Source organism: Labrus bergylta, chromosome 19 (genome assembly GCF_963930695.1).
Source record: "Labrus bergylta chromosome 19, fLabBer1.1, whole genome shotgun sequence".
NCBI classification, from domain to species: domain Eukaryota; kingdom Metazoa; phylum Chordata; class Actinopteri; order Labriformes; family Labridae; genus Labrus; species Labrus bergylta.
In genome coordinates this window covers 21,421,330-21,447,822 of record NC_089213.1, presented here as the reverse complement: position 1 = coordinate 21,447,822, position 26,493 = coordinate 21,421,330, and the positions used below count along the sequence as shown (strand labels likewise).

General features: G+C 38.7%; 3 protein-coding genes across 6 annotated transcripts; 1 reads left to right on the top strand and 2 right to left on the bottom strand.

Annotated features, from left to right (window-relative positions):
- The first annotated feature begins 389 nt into the window (after positions 1 to 389).
- On the top strand, positions 390 to 15,053 carry ptpn2b (protein tyrosine phosphatase non-receptor type 2b). 2 transcript variants are annotated; one of them, XM_020634717.3, is made up of 10 exons: positions 390 to 618; positions 1,193 to 1,283; positions 2,122 to 2,222; positions 4,959 to 5,057; positions 7,339 to 7,476; positions 7,942 to 8,151; positions 8,427 to 8,588; positions 9,935 to 10,143; positions 11,913 to 12,008; positions 14,126 to 15,053. In XM_020634717.3, the coding sequence occupies exons 1-10, from the start codon at positions 562 to 564 to the stop codon at positions 14,145 to 14,147; spliced, it is 1,185 nt and encodes a 394-aa protein (XP_020490373.2). In that variant the 5' UTR covers positions 390 to 561; the 3' UTR covers positions 14,148 to 15,053. The 2 variants fall into 2 exon arrangements, with proteins under 2 accessions (XP_020490373.2, XP_065804306.1); XM_065948234.1 differs by having other exon boundaries at positions 1,193 to 1,287.
- Positions 15,054 to 16,278: 1,225 nt separating this feature from the next.
- psmg2 (proteasome (prosome, macropain) assembly chaperone 2) lies at positions 16,279 to 20,064 on the bottom strand. Its single transcript, XM_020634718.3, has 7 exons — positions 19,849 to 20,064; positions 18,648 to 18,819; positions 18,018 to 18,076; positions 17,772 to 17,890; positions 17,498 to 17,677; positions 17,008 to 17,128; positions 16,279 to 16,809 (listed from the first exon to the last, which is right to left on the bottom strand). The coding sequence occupies exons 1-7, from the start codon at positions 19,903 to 19,905 to the stop codon at positions 16,729 to 16,731; spliced, it is 789 nt and encodes a 262-aa protein (XP_020490374.1). The 5' UTR covers positions 19,906 to 20,064; the 3' UTR covers positions 16,279 to 16,728.
- Positions 20,065 to 20,529: 465 nt separating this feature from the next.
- On the bottom strand, positions 20,530 to 26,203 carry zgc:136493 (uncharacterized protein LOC692276 homolog). Of its 3 annotated transcripts, none has more exons than XM_029277519.2 (7): positions 25,999 to 26,203; positions 25,669 to 25,794; positions 23,232 to 23,610; positions 22,951 to 23,122; positions 22,046 to 22,224; positions 21,857 to 21,953; positions 20,530 to 21,187 (listed from the first exon to the last, which is right to left on the bottom strand). In XM_029277519.2, the coding sequence occupies exons 2-7, from the start codon at positions 25,783 to 25,785 to the stop codon at positions 21,031 to 21,033; spliced, it is 1,101 nt and encodes a 366-aa protein (XP_029133352.2). In that variant the 5' UTR covers positions 25,786 to 25,794; positions 25,999 to 26,203; the 3' UTR covers positions 20,530 to 21,030. The 3 variants fall into 3 exon arrangements, with proteins under 3 accessions (XP_029133352.2, XP_020490377.2, XP_020490380.2); XM_020634721.3 differs by having other exon boundaries at positions 25,669 to 25,799; positions 25,999 to 26,202; XM_020634724.3 differs by lacking the exons at positions 25,669 to 25,794; positions 25,999 to 26,203 and adding an exon at positions 24,588 to 24,667.
- Between the last annotated feature and the right edge of the window lie 290 nt (positions 26,204 to 26,493).

Here is a 26,493-nt window from a genome sequence, read left to right as displayed (position 1 = left end):
TGGTCTAAAGCTTGAAAAATGTGTAAAGGCTTATTCATTTAAAAGTCTTAATGTGATTATAATGTAAACGTTATAATCAATAACAAAAATAATTAAAATTGTTGTTAAGACCTGAATCTCTGTGCAAATAATTAAAAAAGGAAATTCTGTAGAACCTTCACCTAATCCAAACTATTACTAAAATCATTGCATTTTTCATGTTGAACAAAAAGTAAAAGAGAAGTTTTTGTTGAAATGTTTCAAATTATTCTCAAAATGGCTGCTTTAGATTAAATGCTGTACTTGTGTTTGACATCTCGATCGCTCGCTGAATATCTTTGCTCTTTAGTTTGAAAGCTGCTTGAAGGACCTCTTTTTTGGCGCATGCGCACTAGAACACTTTTCAGATGTCAACTGCAGCCGAGAGATAACGGACAAACATTTAGCGAGAGCTCGCTAGCGCAGAGAAGAAACAATTCATGACCAAAAGCTGCTCCAGACGGGACTAAGTAATGAGGTAGATAGTCGGACAACAAATAACAACAACCTTGGTCGAAAAAGACTGACAGCGCCTGAGTTAATATGGACCAGGAGTTTGAAGGCATAGACTCAGAGGGCCGGTGGCAGAAACTCTACCATGTAAGTGTGTTAGCATAGTTAGCATAGAGCTAACATAAATAGTCTGTACATCAGGTGCGGATTCACTTTAGTAAGATAACAGTAAACACTTTAAAATGTGTCTCCTGTTTTTTTGTTTGGCTGTTTTTCTGTTTGTTTTTCATGTTAAACTTCACACTTTTTATGTTAAAAGTTTAGTATATATTCGGATATATTTATATTTAACATGTTGCCATAAGCATGATCATGTGATAGAAGATCAATGTGAATGGCTTCGTTATTTACCCAATTTCCCTTGTTTATTGTTTATTATTTTTATGTATGAGTTTATTGCCCACAATTTGATCTTATTATGAGGTTATATAATATTCTGAAAGTACATGTTACTCTTTGTACACTTTGATTATTTGACACATTTATTCCAAACAGTCTGTCATTGTTTTCCTCTTTATTCAGCTTTTTTTTATTTTATTTTTTTTATAATTATTAGAGGTGGAATTGAATCACTGTGTCAGTGTGCCATTAAATTTAATGCCATGCTAGTTGTTTGTCTGGTAATTTCCTGCCCTGAAAAAAAATGTATGTTTGTCTTCAGGAAATCAGGAATCAGTCCCACGAGTGCTCCTACAAAGTGGCAAAGTGTCCGGAGAATCGCAACCGAAACAGATACAGAGATGTCAGTCCATGTAGGTAAACATTTGTGAAAGGTCCATCCAAACTTCTCCAAACCTCTAACTACGTCTTAAAAGAAGTGCTACTGATCCTTGGGGTGGAATTTCTGTAGTTATTTATATTATAATGTACAGATGTGTTTATTCACTGTTCTCTAATGTCAGTCACACCTGATAGAGTTCAGCTGTGACTAGAACACCAAGTACAGCTTAGAGCAGGGGTGGGCAACTGGCGGCCTGGGGGCGACATGCGGCCCCCATCAACCCTCAATGTGGCCCTCAGGTCAATTTTGACATATCAATTAATTGGAAACATGAAGAAAAGATGACAAAATCTGCCATGAAATAGTGAAAACCAGAAATATGTCCATAATAATATTTGATCACTGGTATATGTTGCGTTCAATTTGAGACATAATTGACTGTAATCGTTTTTGTATTCTACAATTTGGCCCTCTGGCAGTGAGAATTAAATGAATGTGGCCTTTGCTGTGAATGAAGTTGCCCGTCCCTGGCTTAGAGAGTGTCAACTGTTTTTCCTGATATCTGTAAGGATGTTTGGTAGACTTGTTGTCTGTTCCAGTGTTATAGAAGTCACAGATTAGTCTAGGTGGGTCAGTGTGACCCTGATAATGATAATGTCTTTTAGGATATATGCGATGCCTTTCGAAAAGTTCTGCAGATGTGATTGAGCAAGACGCGAGTAATCATGTCTCCTCATGAGTATTCATCTGATGTATAAACTTTCATCAACGTAAGCCATCTGATGTCAACTGAGTCTTATTGTGTGGAGTCAAGTCTTAATAATTTCTTCAACAATTCTGAAGTCATTTTCTTTTCATGCTGCCTGCAGTTGATCACAGTCGAGTGAAGCTGGAGAACACAGAAAATGACTACATCAACGCAAGTCTGGTAGTAATGGAGGAAGCCCAGAGAAGCTACATATTAACACAGGCAAGTCCTAAAGTTTGATTTCTGTTCCAGTGGGGGGGGGGGGAGATGCTACATATGTGTGAGCAACAAGTTCAATTTAAAGGATGTTACATTTATTCCAACAAAAAATTCAAAGTATAAAATAGAGATGCACAGATTAACCTTTTTTTAGTTCTGATCCAATACACATGTACTGATACTGATCATAATTAATAGTGTTATTGATGGTATTATGTGTAAGTCTATACAACGCTGTAGCAAACCTGCTTTGTGCTGGTTTCGTATACAAACAGGAAGTAACACTGACTGTAAGGTTTTCAAATTAAATCTGTTAAACTGAAGTGTAAGAACTGTACTTTTGATCATATAGAAGTAACTGTTCCATCCCGTCTGGATGTTGACGATTTGTTGACACTTCTTACAGTTCAGTCTGAACGTCTTCAAAGTGAGACTGTGCGAGTTGAGAATGTTTTGAGTGCCCAACAATGTTTCTTAATCTGCGCCGTGGATCAGCGCCGTCAGTCTGATATCTGATATGTAAAGTTATGTCAATATAGGACCCGATTCCGATAGACTGATCAGACTGAAAGCAAAAACAAATCTGTGTTAATGTCCAACAGATTAGCAGAGTTGACCAGTGTCACTTTCCTAACTGCATGTTCACTTGAGTTAATGTGATGTCACCGAGCATGATGGTTGAAAAGAAGTGCTGGTTTGGTTATCCTAAAATGTTAAGTGATGAATATATCATCACTATATAACGGTTACATGGTATGTGCATGTTGTGGCCAAAAAATGAAAAAGAGCTGGTAAAACTTCTGTCTTTAAATTTCTGACGTAGTGAGAAGAACACTTTCATGGATCTTTCAAACTATTCTCATATTCACCAAGTCGGATAATCATTTCTTTTTGAAGCGTTGAATCCCCAACAAACAATGACGTTAATGTTATTTCTGATATCTTAATGAAGAGGTGATTTAGTAAGCGGTGCACACATTTATTTTAAGACAATGAATAATGAAAATATCCCTCCATGTGTTCCAATCTGACACAGCTGTTTGATATCCTTTGTTTGTCTGTATGACAGATAATATAACAGACAAAGGCTAAAGACTTACATTAAGATGACAGACAATGAAGTCATATTTACTTTCATTTAGATGAACAAATCAACATAGATGTCTGTCTTAACAAAAGCTTTTTTCCTCACAACCCCTTTGCCCGTGGACGATGTTGTTTGTGTGCACATGACTTTGTGTTTTACAGACCATAATGATGACTTTCCCATCGTCTGGATATTCAAAGTAGTGACTAGTAAAGCTAATAAAATGTGTCAGAGGTCATTTAACTGACGTCTTATGGCAAAGAAAGAAATCTGCAGGGTAGAATCTCTCCAGGTGAACCTTATCTATTTTTTTTTTATCCCAGTTTAATGGCTACCTGAAAACCATAGTTTCACACTGATCCCAGTCAGCTGCTTGGTGTTGACGTCTACATTTTTGAAGATGTTCTTTTTTAAGAAAGCTGCTTTCGGCAGAACACCACCAGTCGCTGTGGCAGTTGGGTTGAAATCATTGTTGTTATGGTTCGTCTCAATGAATGTTAAACGACTGTAATCAGACACACGTCTACTAATCATGTAATTACACCGACATTTAAAACCAGGCGAAATCAAAGGAGCTCACAGAGCTTTCTTTATTTCTAAAGCAGGAAGAGAGGAGCAGTATTGTTTTGTTAAAAGTTATATAACCCTCCAAATGACTAACTCAATAACCCAAATCTTATGCTTAATATATCCACCATTACTGAGCATTATGAATCATCTGTTTCTGAAGAGTGAAGTCAAAAACACTTTTTCTATGCGGTTTATTTCATTGTATGTTTTTATTCTGTGAAAGACTGATCACTGAGAGTATAGCCACAGGAAGTTTGCTAACTGAGCTTTAAAGGACAAGTAATAAATAAATATGTGTAAATAAGGCAAAGATCGGGGTTAATGTTTGCTGTGGTTGATCAAGTTTTGAGTGGCCTCTAATAATAGAAACTTATGCAATTCTGCTTTTGGTGTCCCAGTCAATAACATCCTACATTACATGACATCAAACAGTGAGTTACTGTTACAATATTTACCCATCTTGTATTTCCCACCCTTTCATGCCATGAGAAATGTAAATGTATCATTACCTCATAGAGCGCAGCTTTCTCGATTGATAAAAACCTGCTCTGACCTTTCAGTAAACTGTTTTTTTATCATCCTCTGCACTGTTCACATCACATTGATTACATCAATCCTCAGCCAATTGCTCAGCTGATGTATTAAGTGAGTCCAGTGTTATTATTAGTGCGACACAGATTGACACATTCCATTTGTGAAAGACTTTCCGCTGTCCTGCTGGACCCAATCCAAAGTGTGTGTGTGTGTGTGTGTGTGTGTGTGTGTGTGTGTGTGTGTGTGTGTGTGTGTGTGTGTGTGTGTGTGTGTGTGTGTGTGTGTGTGTGTGTGTGTGTGTGTGTGTGTGTGTGTGTGTGTGTGTGTGTGTGTGTGTGTGTGTGTGTGTGTGTGTGTGTGTGTGTGTGTGTGTGTGTGTGTGTGTGTGTGTGTGTGTGTGTGAATAAGAGGAAATAGAAGGGGAATGGAGTTAAGATAATCAGATGAAGTCATTTGTTAAGAAACTAACAAGAAACCCCCCCCCCCCCCAGGTACAGCGAGATTCTATGGTAAACGCTGACTGTGTGTGTGTGTGTGTGTGTGATCAGGGCCCCCTCAAGAACACATGCGGCCACTTCTGGCTCATGATCTGGGAGCAGAAAACCAAGGCTGTCATCATGCTTAATAGAGTCATTGAGAAAGGCTCGGTGAGTAAAACAGAATTTTGTTCTGACACACACACACTGTTAAAATTTGGAGCCTGCTGACTGTGAATAACTTAAGCAGCTTGTTTGATTAATCCTGATTTCTGTTTAATGGCCTACGGGGAAGCGTCCCTCTTCTGTAAAGCTGTTTTAACACATGCACTCCTGTACATTTCTAGAGAAATGCCCTTGAAATTCAACAAGTTCAACAAGTTCACAATATCAAGGAAAGAGTGGAACATTATGTTTACATTTTCATTTAGCTGTTTCATCACGTGCGTGGAGATAACAATAGTCGCTGCATACAGTCTAAGGTCGTGTACCAATCACAGGGAATAAACACCACCACCCCCTCCCACTTGCTCAAAGTGAATTCTCCGGATTTTGTCCTGCTGCGATCAGACGTAGGCTCACTCTGAGTTTCTGTGGAAAAACGACTTGGGGGCTGGCAGGAGAAACTCCAGACAAAGTGAAACATTCAGCTGTTATTGTCCACACCATGCAGTGCACCTCAAAGTTTTCATACATGTTTTTGAAAGTGTAGACAAGGTTTAAGAGGGAGAACTGGAATTTAATGTTTAGTTAATGTGGTCACAGATTTATAGGAGGGAACTGGGATGAAGCCCAACTTCTTTTATTTCCTCTGATCCTGCAACGATTAAACACACACACACACACACACACACACACACACACTGACTCTCTGTCTCTCTCACGCAGAGCATCTGTGATCTCTCTCTCTTTCTCTCTCTCTTCCTCTTTCTCCCTATCTTTCTCTCTCTCTTTCTCTTTGTCTCTATCTTTCTCTTTCTCTATCTTTCTCGACAAAGCAGCTGGCTAGGCTCTCGCTCGGCCATGAGATTCACTCTCACTGTTTTCTTGGAAACAGGAAGATAAAGGGCACCTAGTGCATGGGTATTATTAACCTGTCAAGGATCTTTTATGTAGGCCAGCTCTCCAATCCTGCAGAGGGATTGTTGCATAATAGACTTATCCCAACAGTTCTGACCCCTGTCTGTTTACTGTAAAAAACACAACACTGGGATGACAAGTTAGCTGTTCACCTGACTGAAGTATTATTCACAGTATTTGACTTCTGTTTTCTGAAAAATATTTAAAGGGGTCATATTATGAGAAATCCACTTTGACAGTGTTTTTGAACATATATTTGCATTTCCTGAGTGACTACTGACCCACAAAATTTGAATTAAACCCATCCAGTCCTTTGTTTGTGGTCTGCATAAGTCTTATAACAAAGAGAGAAATTCTCCGTTTCAAATGTGCTCTCCTTGTGATGTCACAGTGGGATTTTGGTAAAAAGAAATCCCCCTTCCTCCCCTGGTATCTCCACCTATGGACTCCACCCCCTAGAACAAAACTTTTACACACGCCGCTTTTTTTATTCTCTCTACAGAGGAGTGATGTCTACGGAGAAAACTCAAGGGGGGCTCATTGCATTTAAAGAGACACACACACCAAAACAGAGCGTTCTGAGAGAGCTGGTTTATACAGGGTCACAAACCTCCTTTGGTGCCTGATTCATGTTATTATGGGTGATATTGGGGAGAAAAAAAAATTGGATAACGGCCAATAACTTTCTTCGATGTATGTTTGATCTGTAGAGCTAGATCTCTATAAATTACACATTTATTGCGTCAATCCCTCAATGAAGTTATCAAACACTTCCAGAAAATATATATATAGTATAACATGGACAAGACGATCACTCAACTGAAAAGTAACTGTGCATGTACATGCGTCACCGCTTGACCCTCTGGATTGTTGTCCACAACATGTGCATGTGTTTCATCTAAAAAACCTCATCCTGTTGTCTCTTAACATTCATATGAATCACCCAGTGACAATTGATTTCTGTAGGAAATTTAAAAAAAAGCCTTTCCAGCAGCTCACAGTGCATTGCTTTGTCTGACTCGTGCCCTGTGGCATAATTACAGCCATTAAAAATAAAAAAATAGATATTATCCATTTTCTAGCTGATGGTCTTGGTCGTAAAGCGGCGTCATCAATGCTAATTTTAGTCTGATTCACAACCAGAAAACTCCTTAATAAGGTGTACAAATTGATACTTGTACTCAGCATTCTTTAAACTCAAATCATCCAGCTTCCCTTTTGATGCCAAGGAGCAAACCGTCTTCCTTTTTAGTGACATCTGCTTTTACCTCAAGGCCAACCCTGCCGCCCAGCTAACCTGTGCTGTTCATCATGTGTGTTGAACTTAATACTGGTTTCCCTAACCAGATTTCTTTGTTTTCTTCTGTGCTAGGAAAAGTGTGCCCAGTACTGGCCCACGGCTGAGGAGAGGGAGATGGCCTTCAGAGACACGTGCTTTCTGGTCACGCTGTTGTCAGAAGACACAAAGTCGTACTACACCACCAGAGTCCTGGAGCTTCAGAACTTGAGTGTAGGCCAAAATTTAACTTAACACAAGGGGGCATTCCCAGTAAGAATCGGCAAAGGAGAACTGAAATTACTAATGCCTGTCGCCCCAAGAGGGATCACATGTATCTCTGATGTCTGAGGGTTTCTGAAACATCCTTGTTCATCAAGTTTTTTTTTTTTTACAGTTTTCAAAAGTGAACTCTTCTTTTCCTTATTGCCTAAAAAAAGAACGATCGCAGATCAAGTGCCAAGAAAACAAATAAGGACAAGCTTTCCTTGAATTGTTGTTTTGGCATGACATGACAAGTTTTCATAACGTGCTTCATGAAGTGATACAGAAACTACTGGGAATGTCTGCCTGCTTGAGCCGTCTATATATTCTGAAATAACCCCCGACCTCAAACAGAACTGATGAAAATCAGCACTGCAGATAAAAAGGTTTTTTCTAACCTGCTGATGGGATCTCTGTTTTTTTCTGCCTCCACAGACAGGAGAGAAGAGAGAGATCTACCACTTTCATTACACCACGTGGCCTGACTTTGGTGTCCCAGAGTCCCCGGCATCCTTTCTAAACTTCCTTTTTAAAGTGCGGGAATCAGGAGCGCTCGGGGTTGATCACGGACCAGCCGTGGTGCACTGCAGTGCTGGAATTGGACGCTCAGGGACATTTTCATTAGTTGACACATGTGTAGTTCTGGTAAGTCCTGCCTCCTTGTTTTTTAATGAACTCTGGATCTGTCTTTTTACTTTGGAGCTGTTCAGTTTAGTTATGTTTTTGCGCTGAAAATGCTGGAAAATACTTTAAAACATGATGAGGTTTCGGTCTGTATAAGCCGTTGATGTGTAATGGTGTAAGAATGTGTCCGGCTACAATTTCCTTTCAAAATACAACCATTAAATGAGTCATGATTTGAGAGAAGGTCGGGGTTCATCCTGCTTTGGAGAGCTAATTTACATGACCGTGCCCTGTAGATGGACAAGAGGAAAGATCCCTCATCAGTGGACATCAAGAGCATCCTGTTGGACATGAGGAAGTGCCGTATGGGCCTGATACAAACCCCGGACCAGTTGCGCTTCTCCTACATGGCTGTCCTGGAAGGAGCCAAGTACATCAAGGGAGACTCTTCTTTACAGGTAGCTGTACTGTACCAGCACATCATGACACTTTCTATCGCTCACTATGACACACTCACTCTTTCTACGATATGCCAAAACAGTTAAATGATGCTGTGATCCCATTTTCAAGACTGGTGCACGATTTAACATGGCAGCGCTGTGTTGCTTGACAGAATAACCCAAAAAATATATATATATATGCTAAGGACTAACATTTAACCCCTGTGCTGCTCTGATCAATTGATAAAACTGGATAAATTGGTACATTTGATTGATGAGCTTCATGACCTGCTCAACATGTTTGGCTATAGTCCAACCAGCTCTACCCTCCAGTGTGAAACGAGCCCTCTCCCCTGACTCATTAACTCTTACATAGGGAATTTCAGAGACTACAACAAAGTCTGGAATTCAGTCAGGAACATATCCTCATTCTTACTACAGAGAACAAACAGTTAAAAAAACTCAATCCAAACTCTTCCCACTGAAATGTCAACCATAACAGACGGACAGTTCTGGACTTATACACGCATTTATTCGAGACAACATTATGTTTTCTAGTTTACCAGAGTCCTCGGACCATTCCCCCTCTGATCAAGAAAACAACCTGGGAAAAAAATCATGCTACTCAACTCCAAATCCAACCTGAAACAATTGATAAAATCACATTCCACTGTGTTCACGATCTGTAAGCTGCAGAAAAAAGAACCACAAACAGCGGGACCATAATCACAACTTTTAAACATTACAAACACAAAGAACTCAGGAAGAAAAAAGAGAAAGAGCCGAAAGGTACAAACTACGGACTATAGATTAATTTCCTTGTGAAATCATGGTGAGAAGCAAGACTATTTTTCCTTCAAGGAAGCAGTTTGTAGAAAAAACAAATCAAGGCTGTTGTCTCTGTAGATAAGCTGTTTGTTGACGGGCAACTCTTGCGCGACCATGAACTGACTCCTTGGCTCTAGTGAATGCGTAAACAATCACAAGAATAAAAAGCACCAAAATTTCTAAAGCTCTGTTTTAAAATCTTCCTAATCCCTTCACATTTTCACAGCTTATTAAAATCCAAAACAAAGAAGAGTGGCAATTCTGATTAATAATAAAATCAAATTCACAATCTTGTGTCCAGAGTGACAATATATCATTATTTATAATATATAAATTTAAGAAAATGTAGCTTTGTGTTCATGTGAGTTGTAGCAGACATTTAATTTGTTGTTGTTTTTTGTTGAGAGTAACATGTATTTTTACATTGCATCTTACTTTAATCTTAAGCATGTTTCCTGTGAGTGATACAGAGAAAAACTACCATCTGATTGATAGAAACGTTGTTGTACTTCTTGCTGTTTGCTGTACCTGTGTAGAACCGATGGCGGGAGTTGTCCAAAGAAGACCAGGAGCCAATACTGGAGTCTCCCCCCTCAGCTCAGACTCAGTCAAGGTGTCAGACAGAGCGGTGCAACGGTAACCAGCGGGGGTGTCAGCAGGAGGAGGGGGGAGAGTACAGACAGGATGGCAAGGTACCGGCGCAGTCTCCCTGCAAAGAACAGGAGCTGGACGGCAGCACAGCACAGTGAGTAAATGAAAAAACATGCACCATGATATAAACAGCTGAATAAATGATCTGACTCGGTTATTTGATATTAGATAATCTTAGTTTCAAACTATTTGATATAGAAGGGTTACATTTCAGGTTCACGCTCACATTAAGATGTTATAATGTTTGAATGAAACAGACAAGCAGAAAAAGTGATGATAGTGTGTTAGTGAAAAGGTTGCATGGTATCAGTTAAAAATAATCAGATCTGTGGTCAGTTTGTGTCTGCGGTCATCACCTCAGTGAGGAAACCGATTTTCAAACTATTTCTGAGAATTTTGGTTACATAACTTTCCACGGCTAACACATTTTTTTTCATTTGTTAAATCTTTTCTTTTTTATAAATATCTTAAAAGTTCAGCTTTTTAAATGAGTCATCATACTTTAGCCTGACCTATAAATCGTCCTGATATTAGCATATAACCTTCAGTGTTGGCTTATTTGATCTCTGATATAACTAGGTTTATTCAATTCAAGTTTATTGTTTTTTTTATATATTTTATTTGAATAATTGTTAATTTCTAAGTAAAAAGTGTTTCAGTTTACTGTTGGTAGTCTGGACAATAAAGGCTTTTGATCAATTGTTGAAAAAAGAAAAAATCCTCCCTGACATCGGTCCCTTGTTTGCAGTATATATTAGACATAAAAGTGTATCATGTGTAGGACAATAACATTATTAAAATGATCACAGTTCTGAAAAATGTCCTATCCATCCCCCATCCACACAATCCTTCTGACCACCCCCGGCTAATCCTCTTAAATCCAGACCTTCACAAGAATGATTGTCCAATGACATGTTTGTCCGACAACGGATTAAAGTCACAAAGAAATAGAAAAAAATTGAATTTATTTATACAAAAGTGTTTTTCACAAAATATTTTAAAAGTACTTTAGGGAATAAGTACGATGGAGGATTTGGAAAAAAAAAAAATTTAAATTTCGAGATTGAACTCGTAAATTTTTTAGAATAATCTCGTAAATTAACAAGTTCGAGACCAGCCTGCGCGAAATGATGAAAGTAGAAAATGATGAAAGTAGAGTCTTTTCCTCTTTAGACAACTTCCTCCAAATCCGTGTGGTTCATTCTTCAAAAAAAAAAAAAAGCCACAGTTTCTTGCAGTATCTTTTCAGGGTGCTGATATTTTAAGTAAAGCCCCAACACAACTATTTGTGTCTGTTACCGGTCTGCCTTGTTAAAGTGTCTCATGTGCAGAGACAGTTTGTGTCCTGTTCATCATTTTACAGATAAAGAACTCCTTGAAAGTTGAAGTGAAAACGTCTCTTGAACTCACTGGTTTTTTTTTTACAAACTACACATTTCCTTATTAGTGAAACCTTTACTGAAGTATTGATGCTCCATGTTTGTCATTTGAGAACAGGATGCTGCTGCTCTTCTGATATAGACTAAAATAACCACTTTATTCTTTAAATACCTTCATCATTTCCACGCAGGCTGGTCTCACAACTCGTTAATTTATGACTTTATTCTCGTAAATTTACAACTTTAATCTCAAAATATATATATAAAAAAATGTTTTTAACGTGGTCCTAATCCTCCATCGTAAATAAGTAAGCAAGATAACAGATGATAGTTCTTTAAAACGTTTGCTCTAGATAAGTAGGTCTCACATGTGGTCTTGTAAAGGTGACATTTTCTCTGTACTTCCCAATTTTTGTCTCCACACCTCTCCCAGTAACAGGAAACAATGTTTTTTTTTTAAAATCCATTTCTTTGTTTTATGCAGCAAACGACGCAGAGAAGACAGCATCTCCAAATCAGCCTCAGCCAAAACACCCCAAAGCAAGCCCAAGACGAGCGACTCCGAGAAGAAGAGAAAAAGGTGATCACATCATCTGGTTGAAACAAACTCTGCAACTGTCATGCAACATCACAATACCACTTACGATTGATTTTCCATACTTTGTTTTTATTATACCGCTCAGAACCAGATCTAATCTAATCATGTTTGAATCTAACTGTTGTTGCTTTTCACTACACATCTGATGATTTCAAAGCGATGCCAAAGCACAAAAGATATGAGTCTGATTTCAGCTACAGTTATTTGAACCAGACACAGTATGTTTTCCCTGTGTATGACTCAACCTCCTGAAAACAGAAGTTACACTTCATGCATAGCGTAGGCTTCAGTTTCTTTTTATTTTCCCCTCATAATTTTGTGTGGAGCCTCCAGTGCAGCTAAGTGACATATATACGTCAAGCTCCCATTGAGACCAGGCAGCTAGACCTGATGCAGCACTTATTTCTGATGACTGTGCAGCTCACTAAGTCATTTCTGAGAAGCCTGTCTTTGTTGTGTGATATGTCAGTGTTGTTCCAGTAATTTGGGCCCCAGAGTAGCAGCCCCGTACCGTTTTTTTTTTTTTTTTTTTTTCTGACGAGGTCTTTTCTCTGCTGTTGTGGTTCTTCTCGGACAGCTTGGGCTGCATTTGCTGCACATAACAAGAGCTGGCCTGTCCAGTGGGGGGCAGTGTGTCTCTACCCCCCCTCTGTGACAGCGACAACAACCATGGAGAGCACATTTAGAGGACGAAGTTTACCCACCGCTTTAAAAAACAAAACAAACCAAAAAAACCCGCCTACTCTTGTTCAAAAAGGTGTGTTTGTGTGTGTGTGTTTGTGTGTGTGTAAGTTTGAGCCTGGTGTCTGCTGTGTTTTAGTTTCAGTTGAGGTTTTGTTCTTGTTTTTGTGACTTGCTTCGCTCGTGTGGTTTTTGGAGTTTGGTTGATTTTTTTTTTTGGCTGCACTCTAGCATGGTGTTTGTGTGTGGTGTGTGTATGTGTGTACATTTGTGGTTTATGGTTGTTGTAGCTCTGAAATGTCACGTTGAGTTGGGAAAACAATTTGGCACCTTTTTATGTATCATCGATGACATTATTCACAACAACTTCTCCTTTTCCGCTTCACTAAACCAAAAACCATAGCTTTGTACGTTAAAATGCTAGTCAGCGTTTACCATAGAATCCCGCTGTACCTTGGGGGGGGGGGTGAAACCTTTATTTTTACTAGCTTATGATATATGTTAATATAAGGTTTGTAGATTATTCATTGTGCTTTATTATCTAACTTATTTTAGTTTCTTAACAAATGACTTCATCTGATTATCTTAACTCCGTTCCCCTTCTATTTCCTCTTACACACACACACACACACACACACACACACACACACACACACACACACACACACACACACACACACACACACACACACACACACACACACACACCTGCTCCTCTCCTTCCTCCTTCCTTTCAGCATCTTGTCCCACCTTGCCTCATTCTTTAGCTCTGTATATTGTGTGTTTTATGACAATATATTCACCAGCAGTACGTTAGAGACGCTCACGTTTTGAAGTGTTTCGCTCACATTGAGTCATCACAGCAGGATGATGATGACCTGCATGGACACTTGAGCATTGATGAAAGAAAAATGATTTAAATTTCACGAGTTATTCATCGGATATTTAAAGAAATCAGCCAACAAATGTTTCCTACCCAATCCGATCGCTCACTCAGAAGCTCCTCTCTCTGCTTTGACAATCCTTTGAGTGTGTCTGCTTTTCAGCGTGCAGATCATCAAATCTGATGCTATAACTTCCCTTTCAATTTTCAACAACAGCAAAAAAAGTAACGTCTTCAACTTAAAACATCTGAAAAACAGTGTGACATGTTTATTAAACACGGTTTCCTGCTTTTGTTTTTGATTCTTAATCTAACATCGGTGTGATCGAAGAGGTCACAGTGTGTCATTTTAACAGCTCCTCTAGTTTCGTTTCTTCTTGTCTGTGGTCTGGATTTATCTCTGAATTTGAGCTAACTGGAAACACTAACAAGAACTTGTGGAAAAAATACCATCAATCTGTCTTGAGCTAAACTGACTGTTGTGTTTGTTTGTTTTTTATATTCAACCTTTAAATATTTTTTTATCTCATGACAGGGCGAAAACCAGCGACTGCTAACCGCCACCTGTGGCCAGCAACGCACTGCCAGCTCTGGCAGCAAAAAAGCAAAACCTCGGCAGGGAACTCCAGCTCTCTCCCAAACCTCTGTGCCCTTCTTCCTCTCCTTCCACCTCAACAGCCAGCTGTCCTCTCTTTAACGTTTCTTTTTTTAAAATCCAAGCTTAGTAGCATTTTTCAGCCAATCCGGCACCTCCCTTGTTTTTCTCTTAATAGGAGCAAGTCACTCTCAAATCCGCCTTAGTCCTCCTCACAGCTTTCCCCAAATCTCTTCATCCTCTCTAAACTGTTTACAGCCGACACTTCGACATTCTTTGAAGAGAGCACATTTTACCAGATAAACACACCAGCGCTTCATTGCTCAACTACAGCCTGTGCTGCTTCTGGAGTCACCACCTCTTTGTTTGCTTTAACTTTATTATTTGCAGCGTTTTCATTCTATTATGCTTCTTTGCATTCATGAAATTAAGAGTGATAATAGGGGCTATGCATTGCCAATTTATAATGCTGTTCATATGTGTATTTTTAGATGACCCTTTTTTTCCAGAGGTGCAAATAAAAATGTTCTATTTTTTATATGAGATTACTTGAAGTTTTTCACAAAGAGGGAGGAGGGGGGTGTTCATGAAAAGCACTGCCTCCTCCCACATGAGAAATTCAGTGGCATGTAAAGTTTCCATGATGTATATAATATTCTTTTTAAAAAGATGTGTGTAAAAAGACATATTTTTTGCTTGTATGGAAAAAAAGAAAAAAGATGGACGACAATGTTACATATTTGAAAACAGTAGAAAAAGCTGATTTGATGACTTGTTCTCCTTTTGAAATGCATTTTGTCTTAAGTTTCTCTTTCTCTTAGAGTGTAATCTACAAAATAAAACTGGTTTGATCTAGTTTACATACAAAGCTGTCCTGGCTCTTCTCTTGTTACGACACTCCGAACATGTTTGTTGATTGTCAAAGGACATGTCTTTTATTAGTTTCCTACACTGACTGTAAAAAATGTAGAAGCAGCTGTTAGCTTTCATCGTTTAAACTGATTATCACATTTCTAAATGGTAAATGGACTTGAGCTTATATATTTATTTTCTAGTTTTCTGACTACTCAAAGGGCTTTTACACAACAGGTCACACCTACACATTCACACACTAATGGTAGAGGCTGCAATGTAGTGAGACCATCAGAAGTAACTAATCCCATTCATACACCACTGAAGAAGCAGCGGCAGCAATGTGGGGTTAAATGTCTTGCCCAAGGACACATCGGACATGTTGCTGCAGGAGCTGGGGATTGAACCCTTGACCTTCAGGTTGAGAGACGACAACTACCAACTGAGCCTCAGCCTCCCCTAAATATCCCCTTATTACACAAAAGTTGTATTAGTAAAAATGGTGAAAATGTCTTCTTTTTTTTTTGCAGTTACTTGGCAAAGTAGCGTACGCTGCCCCTAGCTAAGAAATGTCTGTCACATTAACGACAATCAATTTTTCAGCAACTTGTTCATAATGCAGATTTTGACACGGTACAACTCACTGTTCTGAGTCTTTCTGCAAATCTAAGCTAACAGTCTAATTATGAATGTGGTGTTGAGATGTCGCAGGTTGACTTCTAAGACACTGAACTTTTACTTTCATTTGAACATTATGAACATAGAAGCACAATATAAATCAACAATATGATAGGATTGAAGTATATTTTTTATCTGATTACTTTTTGTTGCCAATTGTTCATATGGAATCTGCATCTTAAAGGACACATACTATATTCAGTATTCAGTGGAAGTCTTCATTTCCTGGTTTCTCTTAAGTTTCACCTCTAAAAAATGTTTTGTCAGGGCATTCCTCTCCCAACAGTCCACAAAGAAACCACCCAAAACAATGCAGACAGACAGGGAAACCACAAACTTGGCAAACGAGCCTGAAAAGGTCAACGTATGAATCACAGTGTTCTCTCCTTGTTACCAATATGTACTGCTCAAACATATTGTAGGAAGGAATCAAATTACAGAGAGGCGGTTCTGCCAGGAATACAGGATGGCACCTTTCCAAACACTTTCAGTTAAACAGGCGAGGGCAGGGTCCAGTGGGCGTCACTAAAAACAGAATATGAAATCATTCCAGATAATCTCGCTTCCTTCTGCATTTTGTAGCAATCTTTTATTTGTTAGAAAAATACATTGATATGCTGCAGTACAAGGATGCAGTATTCCAGAAGTGCATGTTGGTACGTTTTGGTCTATACATCTTAAGAGTAATAGTAAACTGTGATGAATGTTGGAAAAGCTGGAGCTTCTTGTTATTTTACATCCTTGCTTTATGTCTGTTTTCATTGTTTAGAGCAGACAAACGTCCTTTCATTTAGTTCCTGGTCTTGGTATTATGAGTTTACGGCACAAAAAAACAATCATCATTTCACTAGTAATACATTTCCACTAATGCACAAGGCTCTGTAGAATACCAAGGTGCTACAACTGGACCGCCCAGATGTCAAAGAAAACATCTGTGAGGTTTTGGAGCTTACTGCATTTCCCAGAAGTGGAGCTAAAAATAGCAAAAAAAACTAAATCCAGGTATGTGAGTATCAGAACAGCGCTGGAGGGATGCCGCTGCCAAACAGAAGACTCCAGGAAGTTGGGATCTTCCATTTGTTGGGCTCTTTGCTCTGCAACGAGAATCAAGACAAAATGATTAGAGAGTGTACAGTCTCAAGTCACATGTTGTACTGCGGTGAAGAGTTCTTAAGTGCTGACTAATTCCCATTTTTTCTCTCTAGTTTCTCTCAATACTGTAAAGTATTAGAGGTTAAATATCTCTTCAACCAGACTGGAGTTAAGACTGTCTGCATAAGTGTGTCACTCACAGGGTTGTCCAGCAGGTGGAGCCAGTCGTTCAGGTGGTTGACGAGCGTGAAGGAATCCGGGATGTTGTCCCCCTCCGAACAGAAGAGCAGCAGCACAGCCAGCGGGAGATCCTCCTCACAACTGAACACATCATTCAGCACGCATGATCAGAAAATACAAAAAAAAGATCTTAAGAACATAAACCTTGTGCTAGTTTGTTAAAGTGTCCAGATAAAAACACCACATGTTGTGTGGTATTTACGATTTGTGTTTTGTTATTTATTACTCAAGAGAAAGTCTAGTTGTAGATAAGAACTTTACTATGACTAACTGGGCCGAAATACTAACCAGCTACATGTGCTGAAAGTGTGAAAGTGTAATATCAACAACAATGAACATGCAGTTGAAAATACAAAACTATGAATCTTTTTTTTACTTCTTAAATCTCTGCAAAATGATAAATATAAACTGTAACAAAGATTCAAATTGAGGTCGCTCCTTTCTCTGCACCTGTCTGTGTAGAGTCCTTTTGTTATTCCTCCTCCAGGGATGTAGAGGCGTGGTTCTGTGCTGGCGTCCGTCAGTGCGGGGAAGGCCGGCACTCGCTCCATCTCCCTCCAGCCGAGTTCTTTAAACGCGTCCTCGCTCACCTTATGCAGAGACGGAGTGGCCAGGTACCTCAAAGGAGTGCTGAACACAGACACGTTTGATTTGAAGACGTGATTTGAAATAGCACACAGAGAAGGAATGTCAACGATGATGTTGATGAGTTTGTGTTCGGTACCCTTGTAGCTGCTGGTCGTCCCTCTGGTAGGCGTGGCTGCTGGACAGAATGACGGTCCTGGAGAACCCGCTGGCTTTGATCCATGTCACCACAAGCTGCCTGAACTTTTTGGATTTTGTCTGCAATAGAGCATAATAAGAGCTATCAATGCAGGTCCATGGATAGTCTAAAAACTAGTTCACATGTTCTTAAAACTCAGTTAAAAATCCTGAATTATACAATTAAAAAAATGATGTCACCAACTACCTGAATAATTGGCGCCCTGATTTGAAGAACTGCCAACTTCAGTTCTGCTGCTATGTACACTGTTGATGGAAAAAAGGTTGAACGATTAAATGATTTGATTTCTGAATGTGTTCAAAGCCAGCAACAGAATAAACTTTAGAGGAGCTTACTTACAAGTTATTCACAGTTTAAAAACAATGTGGAGGACCAAGCTGGGCATTGGAATCTTATATTTTTCAATACAGATCAGTGTTTGTACTGCAGGTTTATCAACCAGATTTTTTGTATTTTTGGGTGCTTTATTGGAGAGATGAGACAGTGAATAGAGTTGGAAATCAAGAAATTGAGAGAGGGAGTGAGCCACATGAGCTACAGGTCGAGTTTTGAACCCAGGTCGACCTAGGACCAAAGCCTCCTGTGCATGCACGTTAACTAACCACTTTGCCACTGGCGCCACAGTCAAGGGAAACAGGAAAGAAGGATCATTAATTGGTGTTAATAGCAGAATTGACTAGTTTACAACTTAATCAAAACAGGTCTCTCTTTGCTGTTCTTTAAAACGACAGAATGCATATTTAATATTCTAAATCAGCCAAACATCAGTGACTCAAAGACGTGTGTGTGTGTGTGTCAGCAGGGATCAATCATCACCTTCTGCAGGTGTGTGCAGCTCCTCTGCATCTCCTCTGCAGGTGGCATACGGGTTGTTACCAGACATAGGTATGAGGCAGTCTGTGTGTATGTATCCCGCTCTGGTCATGTTGAGAGTGGACACCATGAGGTCCACAGCCAGCTGACCCACATTACCAACAGCCACTGCTGGCTGCAGGAGAGAACACAGTTAACAGTGTTAGTTAGTTTTCATGTCTAGAGTCTGGACTTTAAGTTGGACAGAAAAATAAATCAGAGGATTATAAAAACATTTACTAATGACCAAAACTATGGACAACACATGGCATGCTGGGAGGACAAAAACATACCTGAAATAGTTCTATCAACAGAATACTTTAAGCTCAGTTCAAAGTCAAATGAAGGGAGCTGATTCACACTGGCAGCAGCTAGGTGGAAATAAATACGTAGGCTAAATGTCGCCAGCTTTGAAATCTAGCAGGATTGCTAGAAAGATTAGTGCTGACTTATCGAAATTCTTGTTGTTTTGATTTCTGGCCCTTGTTGAATTTTTCTGTCCTTGCTCCAGTTTGTTGTCTGCTTACATTTGCCTGATGATTTCTTTTGGAAAAGTTTGATTTTTATTTATTTATTTTTACATATAATCCCCCCTAGTCTTGATTTATGTTTGAATTAACTTGTTCCTGTGTATTTTGCTGTTGTATGTTCATCTTCTTTAAGAAGAATGTATAAACATTTTTTGTTAAATTTGTCAATAAAGACGGTTAAAAAAAAAAAATGTCTGCAAGCTAACAACAGTATGGTGAGGGAATTTAAAACATATCACATGGTACCAACTATCGTAGGATTTTTGTTGATTATCATTTTAAAATATGTAATATAATAATAATAAAATAATAATAATAAATAAATAAATAATAATAAACAAATAATAATAAAATATATAAGCGTCTTTGAGTATTTAGAAAAGCGCTATATAAATCTAATTTATAATTATTATAATAATAATAATTATTATTATTAAAATGCCCAACTTTCTTGAACGCGTCTACAGAACTGATTTAAGTTTACAGACACAGTATGTCAAGACTTTGAGACGAAAATAAAGTTAGAGCACTTAGACATCTGTTATAACACATATCTACATCAGACATATCAGTAAGTTACTATAATAGAGTCTTATCCTCTAAACGAAACTAAAAAGTCCAGATGTAACACTCACCATGACCAGGGTGAAATCTTTGAAGGATGTCGGTGAGTTTTGTGAAGAGATAAACATGGTGTTGTTGAGAGTGCAGATGCACAGAGTCAAACAGAAGAAGAGCTGCAGATCAAGTTACGTTATTTATTTGCCCAAAATGTTATTCCCTCGGCAGTTTTTCACTTCTATTTTCATGCCTGGTGTTGTGGGCCTTTATGTCTCTCTCTACGCGTCGACTCTTGATGATTAGATAGGTTTAGTACATGTTGTCAATGCCTGAATTTTAATTTTACAAGCGACTTTATTTTGGGGATTAAAACCCAATAGTAAAGGTAAAGCCGCATGATATTATCTCTTTTGAATCCGTCAATTTCCTCTTATGTTGAAATATTTTTTTTGCAGTTGCATTATAATCAGGCATAGTCACGGCCAGCGGCAGCTTCACAAAGAAGTTGGGCATTGTAGAGATCAGCAACTCCGCTTAAAAATAGTGCAAACACATTTACACTATTATCAAAAAGGGTGCTTTTTTTATTTTGACTGACGTGAACCATTTAATGATTTTAGAAAACTTAAGGTTAAACATTTCTTAGAATTAGTTGAAGGATAAACTCAAAACAGCCCAACGAGTCTGAAACAGAAGATACTCTTATTTGCTAACCTGTAACTAGAAGCACAAGAGGGAAGGAAAACAAAGATCAGTTTATCATTTCAAAAGTGTAAATAATTTATTAGAGGCATTTCAACCATGGCTCAATTTATTTAACTTGTTTGACCCTGCTGACCACAAATGTTCTGCTAGTGTTGTTAATGATAGTGAGGACATGGAAAAAAGACAGTCATGAAAGATGATGCTGTGTGGAAGGAGTTGATCCTAAATATAAATGTGCAAAATCAGAGGTAGCTTTATTTCTTCTTATCTTATTTGTTTTCAGGCATTGCAGAATTTTCTATTTTTTATGTAAGAGCTATTCAATAAAAGAAATGAGGTGCCGCTCACTCTAACACATTTATCTCAACTTGTAATTTCTCATCCAACATTTGTTCACAGACCTATGGTTTTAAACATGTCTAATTGCTACTTAAGTAATTTTAAAACAGTTTTAAACAGTTATAACACTCATTACAGTAGATCATTGGACGGGTTAAGACCTAAAAAAAGTACTTCATTTCGCAACAACTGGAGCCAGATGAATCAGTTAGTTATTTTGGCTTGACTTCATTGGGAATAGATCGCCCGTTCACTGCAGCCACGGCGTTGTCAACCATCCTCTGCACCATCTTTCTTGTTGTATTATGAGTGTTGGTGCCGACGTGGGGAGTGATGAGCACGTTAGGAAGGTGAAGGAGAGGATGATCCCTGCAGAAGAAGAAGAAGAAGAGGAGGAGGACGAGGAGGAGGAGGTAGTTAAGATGGTGAATTTAAAATGTGGATTTGAAATCGTTAACACAGCACAGCAACAGTTTTTAATTATAGCTCAGTTTTTGGTTTCCAACAACTCATGTTGTAGTATCTGGCAATGTTATAGTTAAATACCCAACTTTATGTTCAAGTCTACAATTCTACAATTCACTTAGCAGACGCTTTTCTCCAAAGCGACGTACATCAGAGAGTAAGAACAACACAAGCAAGGATCTAGAAAAAAGGGAACAATGTCAGTAAGAGCAAACGTTCAGCTTTGAGTCTGATTGGACACACAGGTGCTGACAGGAAGTGACCAGAGGCAAAGCACAACATTGAGGGCAGTTCTTGAGAGCTCTAATCAGTATAGAAACCATCTTATAAGTCATTGTTATCAAACAAAAACCATCGTCATTACCATCATCATCATCATCATCAATAATATGGAGACCATCATCATTAAGTTAGTAGGTATTCATAAAGAGCTGGGTCTTTAGCTTTTTCTTAAAGGAGCAGAGGGACTCTGCAGATCCAATGGAGTTAATTTAGCTTCCTGCTATGGCTGGTACAATGACAAAATAGAATATATATAGAAATATTACTCAGGTTAAAGATAATATGTAAGACCTTGGTAAAGGTTCAGGGTGAGTCACGTCCAATGCTGCTGCACAAATGGTTCCAGACTGCAGCGCTTTGACTAAAGCATCCTGGTCCACCACCAGACCTGAGACATGACAAGAAACAAGACAACAGGTTTCATTTCAGAATAACTGCAACAGTTAACTTCTGCAATTGTTGAACTGAAATGGCGCTCACCCCTGCTGATGTTCACCAGTGTTGCTGTGGGTTTCATGAGGGAGAGCTCTCTGTGACTGATCAGACTCGTGGTTTCCGGGGTCAGGTTGACTGACAGAACGACAAAGTCTGACTCATGCAGCAGGTCGTCCATGTTCTCACAGTAACTCGCCCCGACCGCCTGCTCGTCTTCAGAGCTCCTGAACAGCACAGAGAAGAGATCAAGCTGACAGTAAACAGAGTGCAGCTCAACAGGATTATGATTAGTTTAAATATGTTTTAAATATATGTCATTACAGCAGTGATATATCTGCAAACTGAGAAAGCTTACTCGGTGCAATGTGACACATTATTATGTGTCACATTGCAATTATACAATGTACTACATACCTAATTATAGGTTTAGTGCCAGAATTGGATATACATTTGTAAGAACAAATCACTAAAACTTGTTTAAATTATACTCAATACAATACAATTTTGTTCTCAAGATCAAATATATTATGCACTGGGGCGTGCTGGTGGCACAATGGTTAGGGCATGCGTCCCATGTATTGAGACTCTCATCTCGAGCGGTAGGCCCAGGTTCACCTCCACCCGTGGCCCCTTTCCACATGTCATTCCCCACTCTCTCTCCCTGGTTTCCGACTCTATCCACTGTCCTCTCTCTGCATTAAAGGCACGAAAAGCCCAAAATAAATCTTTAAAAAAATATAGATATATATTATGCGCTCCATGTCAGTTCAGAAGCTCAACACATATTATTGAGATATTTGTGTAATATATGTAGTTTATTTATTTACAATCAACTGTCTTTTTTGCAGCTGACCTCAGTGACTCAGATGTTCTTTTTTCATCTTTTTTATTAACCAAAACCCTTCTTAATGATCAAAATCACGTTGAACTTTTTCTATGATGAAACTGACCTCCTGTTCCTATTGTGATACAGGATCTTCATGTCAAACCCTTTTGCCCTTTGAGCTATCTTGCAGCCGATGTGTCCCATTCCAATAATCCCCAGAGTCGACCCTGTGACCTCAACTCCCATCAGGTCTAGTGGTGTGTGGGTGGTATTTTTGTCCGTGGCTATTTGGTGACCTAGTTCAACATAAAACACAGACGTTTGGAATAACAAAAACGGATAACTAACTAAATGGAATTGATTTGATTTAGTTTAGTCGCCTGTTTGTTTGTTGCTTTAACTCACCCTGAACAATCTTCCGTGCAGATCCCAGCAGCAGAGCCATTGCGATATCTGCCGTGGCATCGCTCACCACACCAGGTGTGTTGGCTACCTTTACTCCCAGGCTGTTTATGTATGGCACATCCAGGTGGTCGATGCCCACTCCTCCGTTGGAGACCACCTTCAGCGAGGGGAGCAAGCGGAGAAATGAGGGCTCGGACGGGGGGAGGTTGTACCACACGAACATGGCCTGGATCTTAGGACCGTACAGCTGGGAGTTTTGATGGAAGTCTTTGAGGCAGACGATGTTGAAGTGTTGTTTCATTATATCAGTGAATTCCTCCAGGTAACCGTTTTCGCCCACCTCGGAGAACAGAGCCCATGGTTTGTTGTCCTCCATTACCTGGAGCGATTTAACAGAAATTAAAAGTGGGACAAGCATTCAAACACTTTAGTTCAGAAAATGTCCATGAGTAGGTAGAGATTAAGCAAATAGTTTCAGATTTAACTGTCTTTTAATGATACTATATCCAAGTGTTATAAAAGGCTACTTAGAGGGCAGCATTTACGATTGCCCTGACTGCCCAGACCTACAAGAAAAGGCCTATATATCAAAAGATAGGCCTTTTCTTTAATCAAGAATGTGATATAGTGGAATCAACTCTATGTTTGGTTTTTGGAACCATATGCACCGGAAAACAGTCTATTTAAAACATGTTTGAGTAATAAGCTGGAAAAGTCAACAACACAGGCATTTCTGTAGAAAAACTAGGCCTATGTAATGTATCTCAAGTTAATCTATAATGACTGAAACGAGATAGAAAAAGCTTGCCTAGCCTTGGCCAAAGGTTAAAATAAACAAATATAATAAAAGACCTGCCAACCAGCACATTTACGTTTTCATTTTTCAATAATTATCACATTAAAAAACCTGGAAAGAAAAAAGTAAGTTATAACTGGGGGGGGGGCGCTGACTACGGCCGCTGAACAGTTGAAAAAGAACCGATATAAAGTTACTGCTCTCCTTGGACGGATATTTATCATAGACTGTAAATATTACTATAGATATTTACTGTCTGTATGCTAAGCTGAGAGGGTGTTTGATGTTGCTTTATCTTTATTTAACTGACATTGCTATTTATATTCTCACATTTTGTAATCAACATTTCACTTAATTACTGTTTAATTCATCGAGAATGTTTCACTATGAACACGTGAATCCAAGATGGATGTCGCAGATCACTTCACATTTCACTAAGTCTACACAGACATTAGCTTACTACACGTTAAATCAAACATTAAATACAACTGACGCATTTTAAGGTCACAATCTAATAATTCAGTAATGCAGGAGGAGCTCTGCAAAGGTTAGGGACTAACCGGAATCTACTCAAAAGTTTGTCTGCCTCTGGTTTCTTTCTGCTCTTGAACCAGGAACAACAATATGGGGAGTGTCGAAGATTTCAAAATAAAAGCTTCTCTCCTCAACAACGACATTCGTCGCTTCTAGGCCTACTACATTAGCCTATACTTTTATATTATCAAGATGACACCAACATAAATAATGGCAATAATGACTGCTTTTTAAAACGTACTTTTTCATTAATTATTTGTTCTAGTTTTCTGTTGTTTAAGTCGGTCATGCAGTATAGGCTATGTTTTCATATGATTATCAATATGAAACATGTCAAACTCAATGAACTGGTGATGGGAATATACAACAGACTGTAAATAATATGAATAAATCTGTTGCCCCTGTGCATGCTGGAAGGCTTTAACTATAGTCACAGACATGTGGGTCAGAAAGGTCATCAAGACTATCCTGTTTAATGGCTAACCTATTTAAAAATGATGCTTAAACCAAACAGGGGACTGGGAAACTGGTTTAGCTTTGGATTCTGACCCATACCTCAGCCAAGGCATCTTTCATTCTCCCTGTTTTATGTCTTTGAAAATGGCCAATTTTGAAATGTAATTTTTCAACTAATTGTCCCTCCACTTATTTTACTTTTAATCATTATTTATAGAATAATAATTTATGATTTAACCCTTCCTATCTGGTAACTGTCCATGTATTTTTTTGTACTCCAGTGCTATGAAGCTGTAATGAAATTCCAAACCTTAATCCTGATGACATTGCTTTGACATGATTGTTTTTTCTCACACTGTAAAAACTCAAAAGTTGTGTGTGTGATCAGTGCATTGTCCCATTGAACTGCACTTGTTTGCACTTAACTAAAAAAGTTGACTTAAGTTTAAGAAAAAGGCTGAGTTAATAATACAACAAAATGACTTGATTTTAACCATCAGTCCTGTCTGACCTGCATTAAACACGTTTCCAGTACCTCTACTATGTTAAACTCTAAATTCCTCTGCACCCAAACAAACATCATATTCACCCTTTTGCCAACGACATTCAACAAAACAAAAATGTGTTTTTTTATCCAAATCACACAAATACCTTTTTGTGTTGCATGTGACAAGCAGATCTGTGCAGGTTAGCGACTCTCAGAAGACGGTATGTTTGTGCTGGATCCCACAGTTTTTTCATATATCGGACAAAGCAGAGACTTCGCATTCTGGGCTGCTAATCTGTCCAGTGTTGGACAAAAAAAATAAATTAAAAAAATGTCATGCATTTAAAGTAAAGTCAAAGAAAATCAAATAGCCATGAATAAATGATTGTCATGACACTTGTGGGTCAACAGACTTATGGGTGCTCAGAGAGACAATTAATTTTATTATTTGAAAACGGCATTACATTTTCACTTACAGTTGGTTAAGCTCTCACCTTACTGGAAGTATAGTTTCCTGACTCTCTGCTGTAAGTTGCAGAAACGGGGTGTCAAGAGGAAGACATTCAGCTGTTCTTGATAGTATCTGACCTCCTGTTTGACTTTAACTGAAGTTTCACGTTCAGAGACTGATCATAGAGTCGTCTGCACCCAGTGGCATTTTTCATTCAGGCACAGTGAGTGGCTGCAGTAGGCAGACCTCCAGGCTTGTGATTGCATAAGACTGAGCAAAGCAACCAATGTTCATGTATTTTCCCACCGCCCATAAAGCGACAGTACACACACAAAACAACCCGTAGAGATCTAGCTTTTAATACTTTTTGGGTTGACTTGCTGTCCTTTTTGCAGTTTTTCCTCCTTCTTAGTGCCATCATTTTACCCAGCGAGTTCTTGTTTTTATGAAGAATCTGATGATCCTGAAAGAGGAAGTAAAGCAACTGTAGCGGCAATTAATGATTGGAATTGCTAGAGCATGTAATTGGAAGTGCATG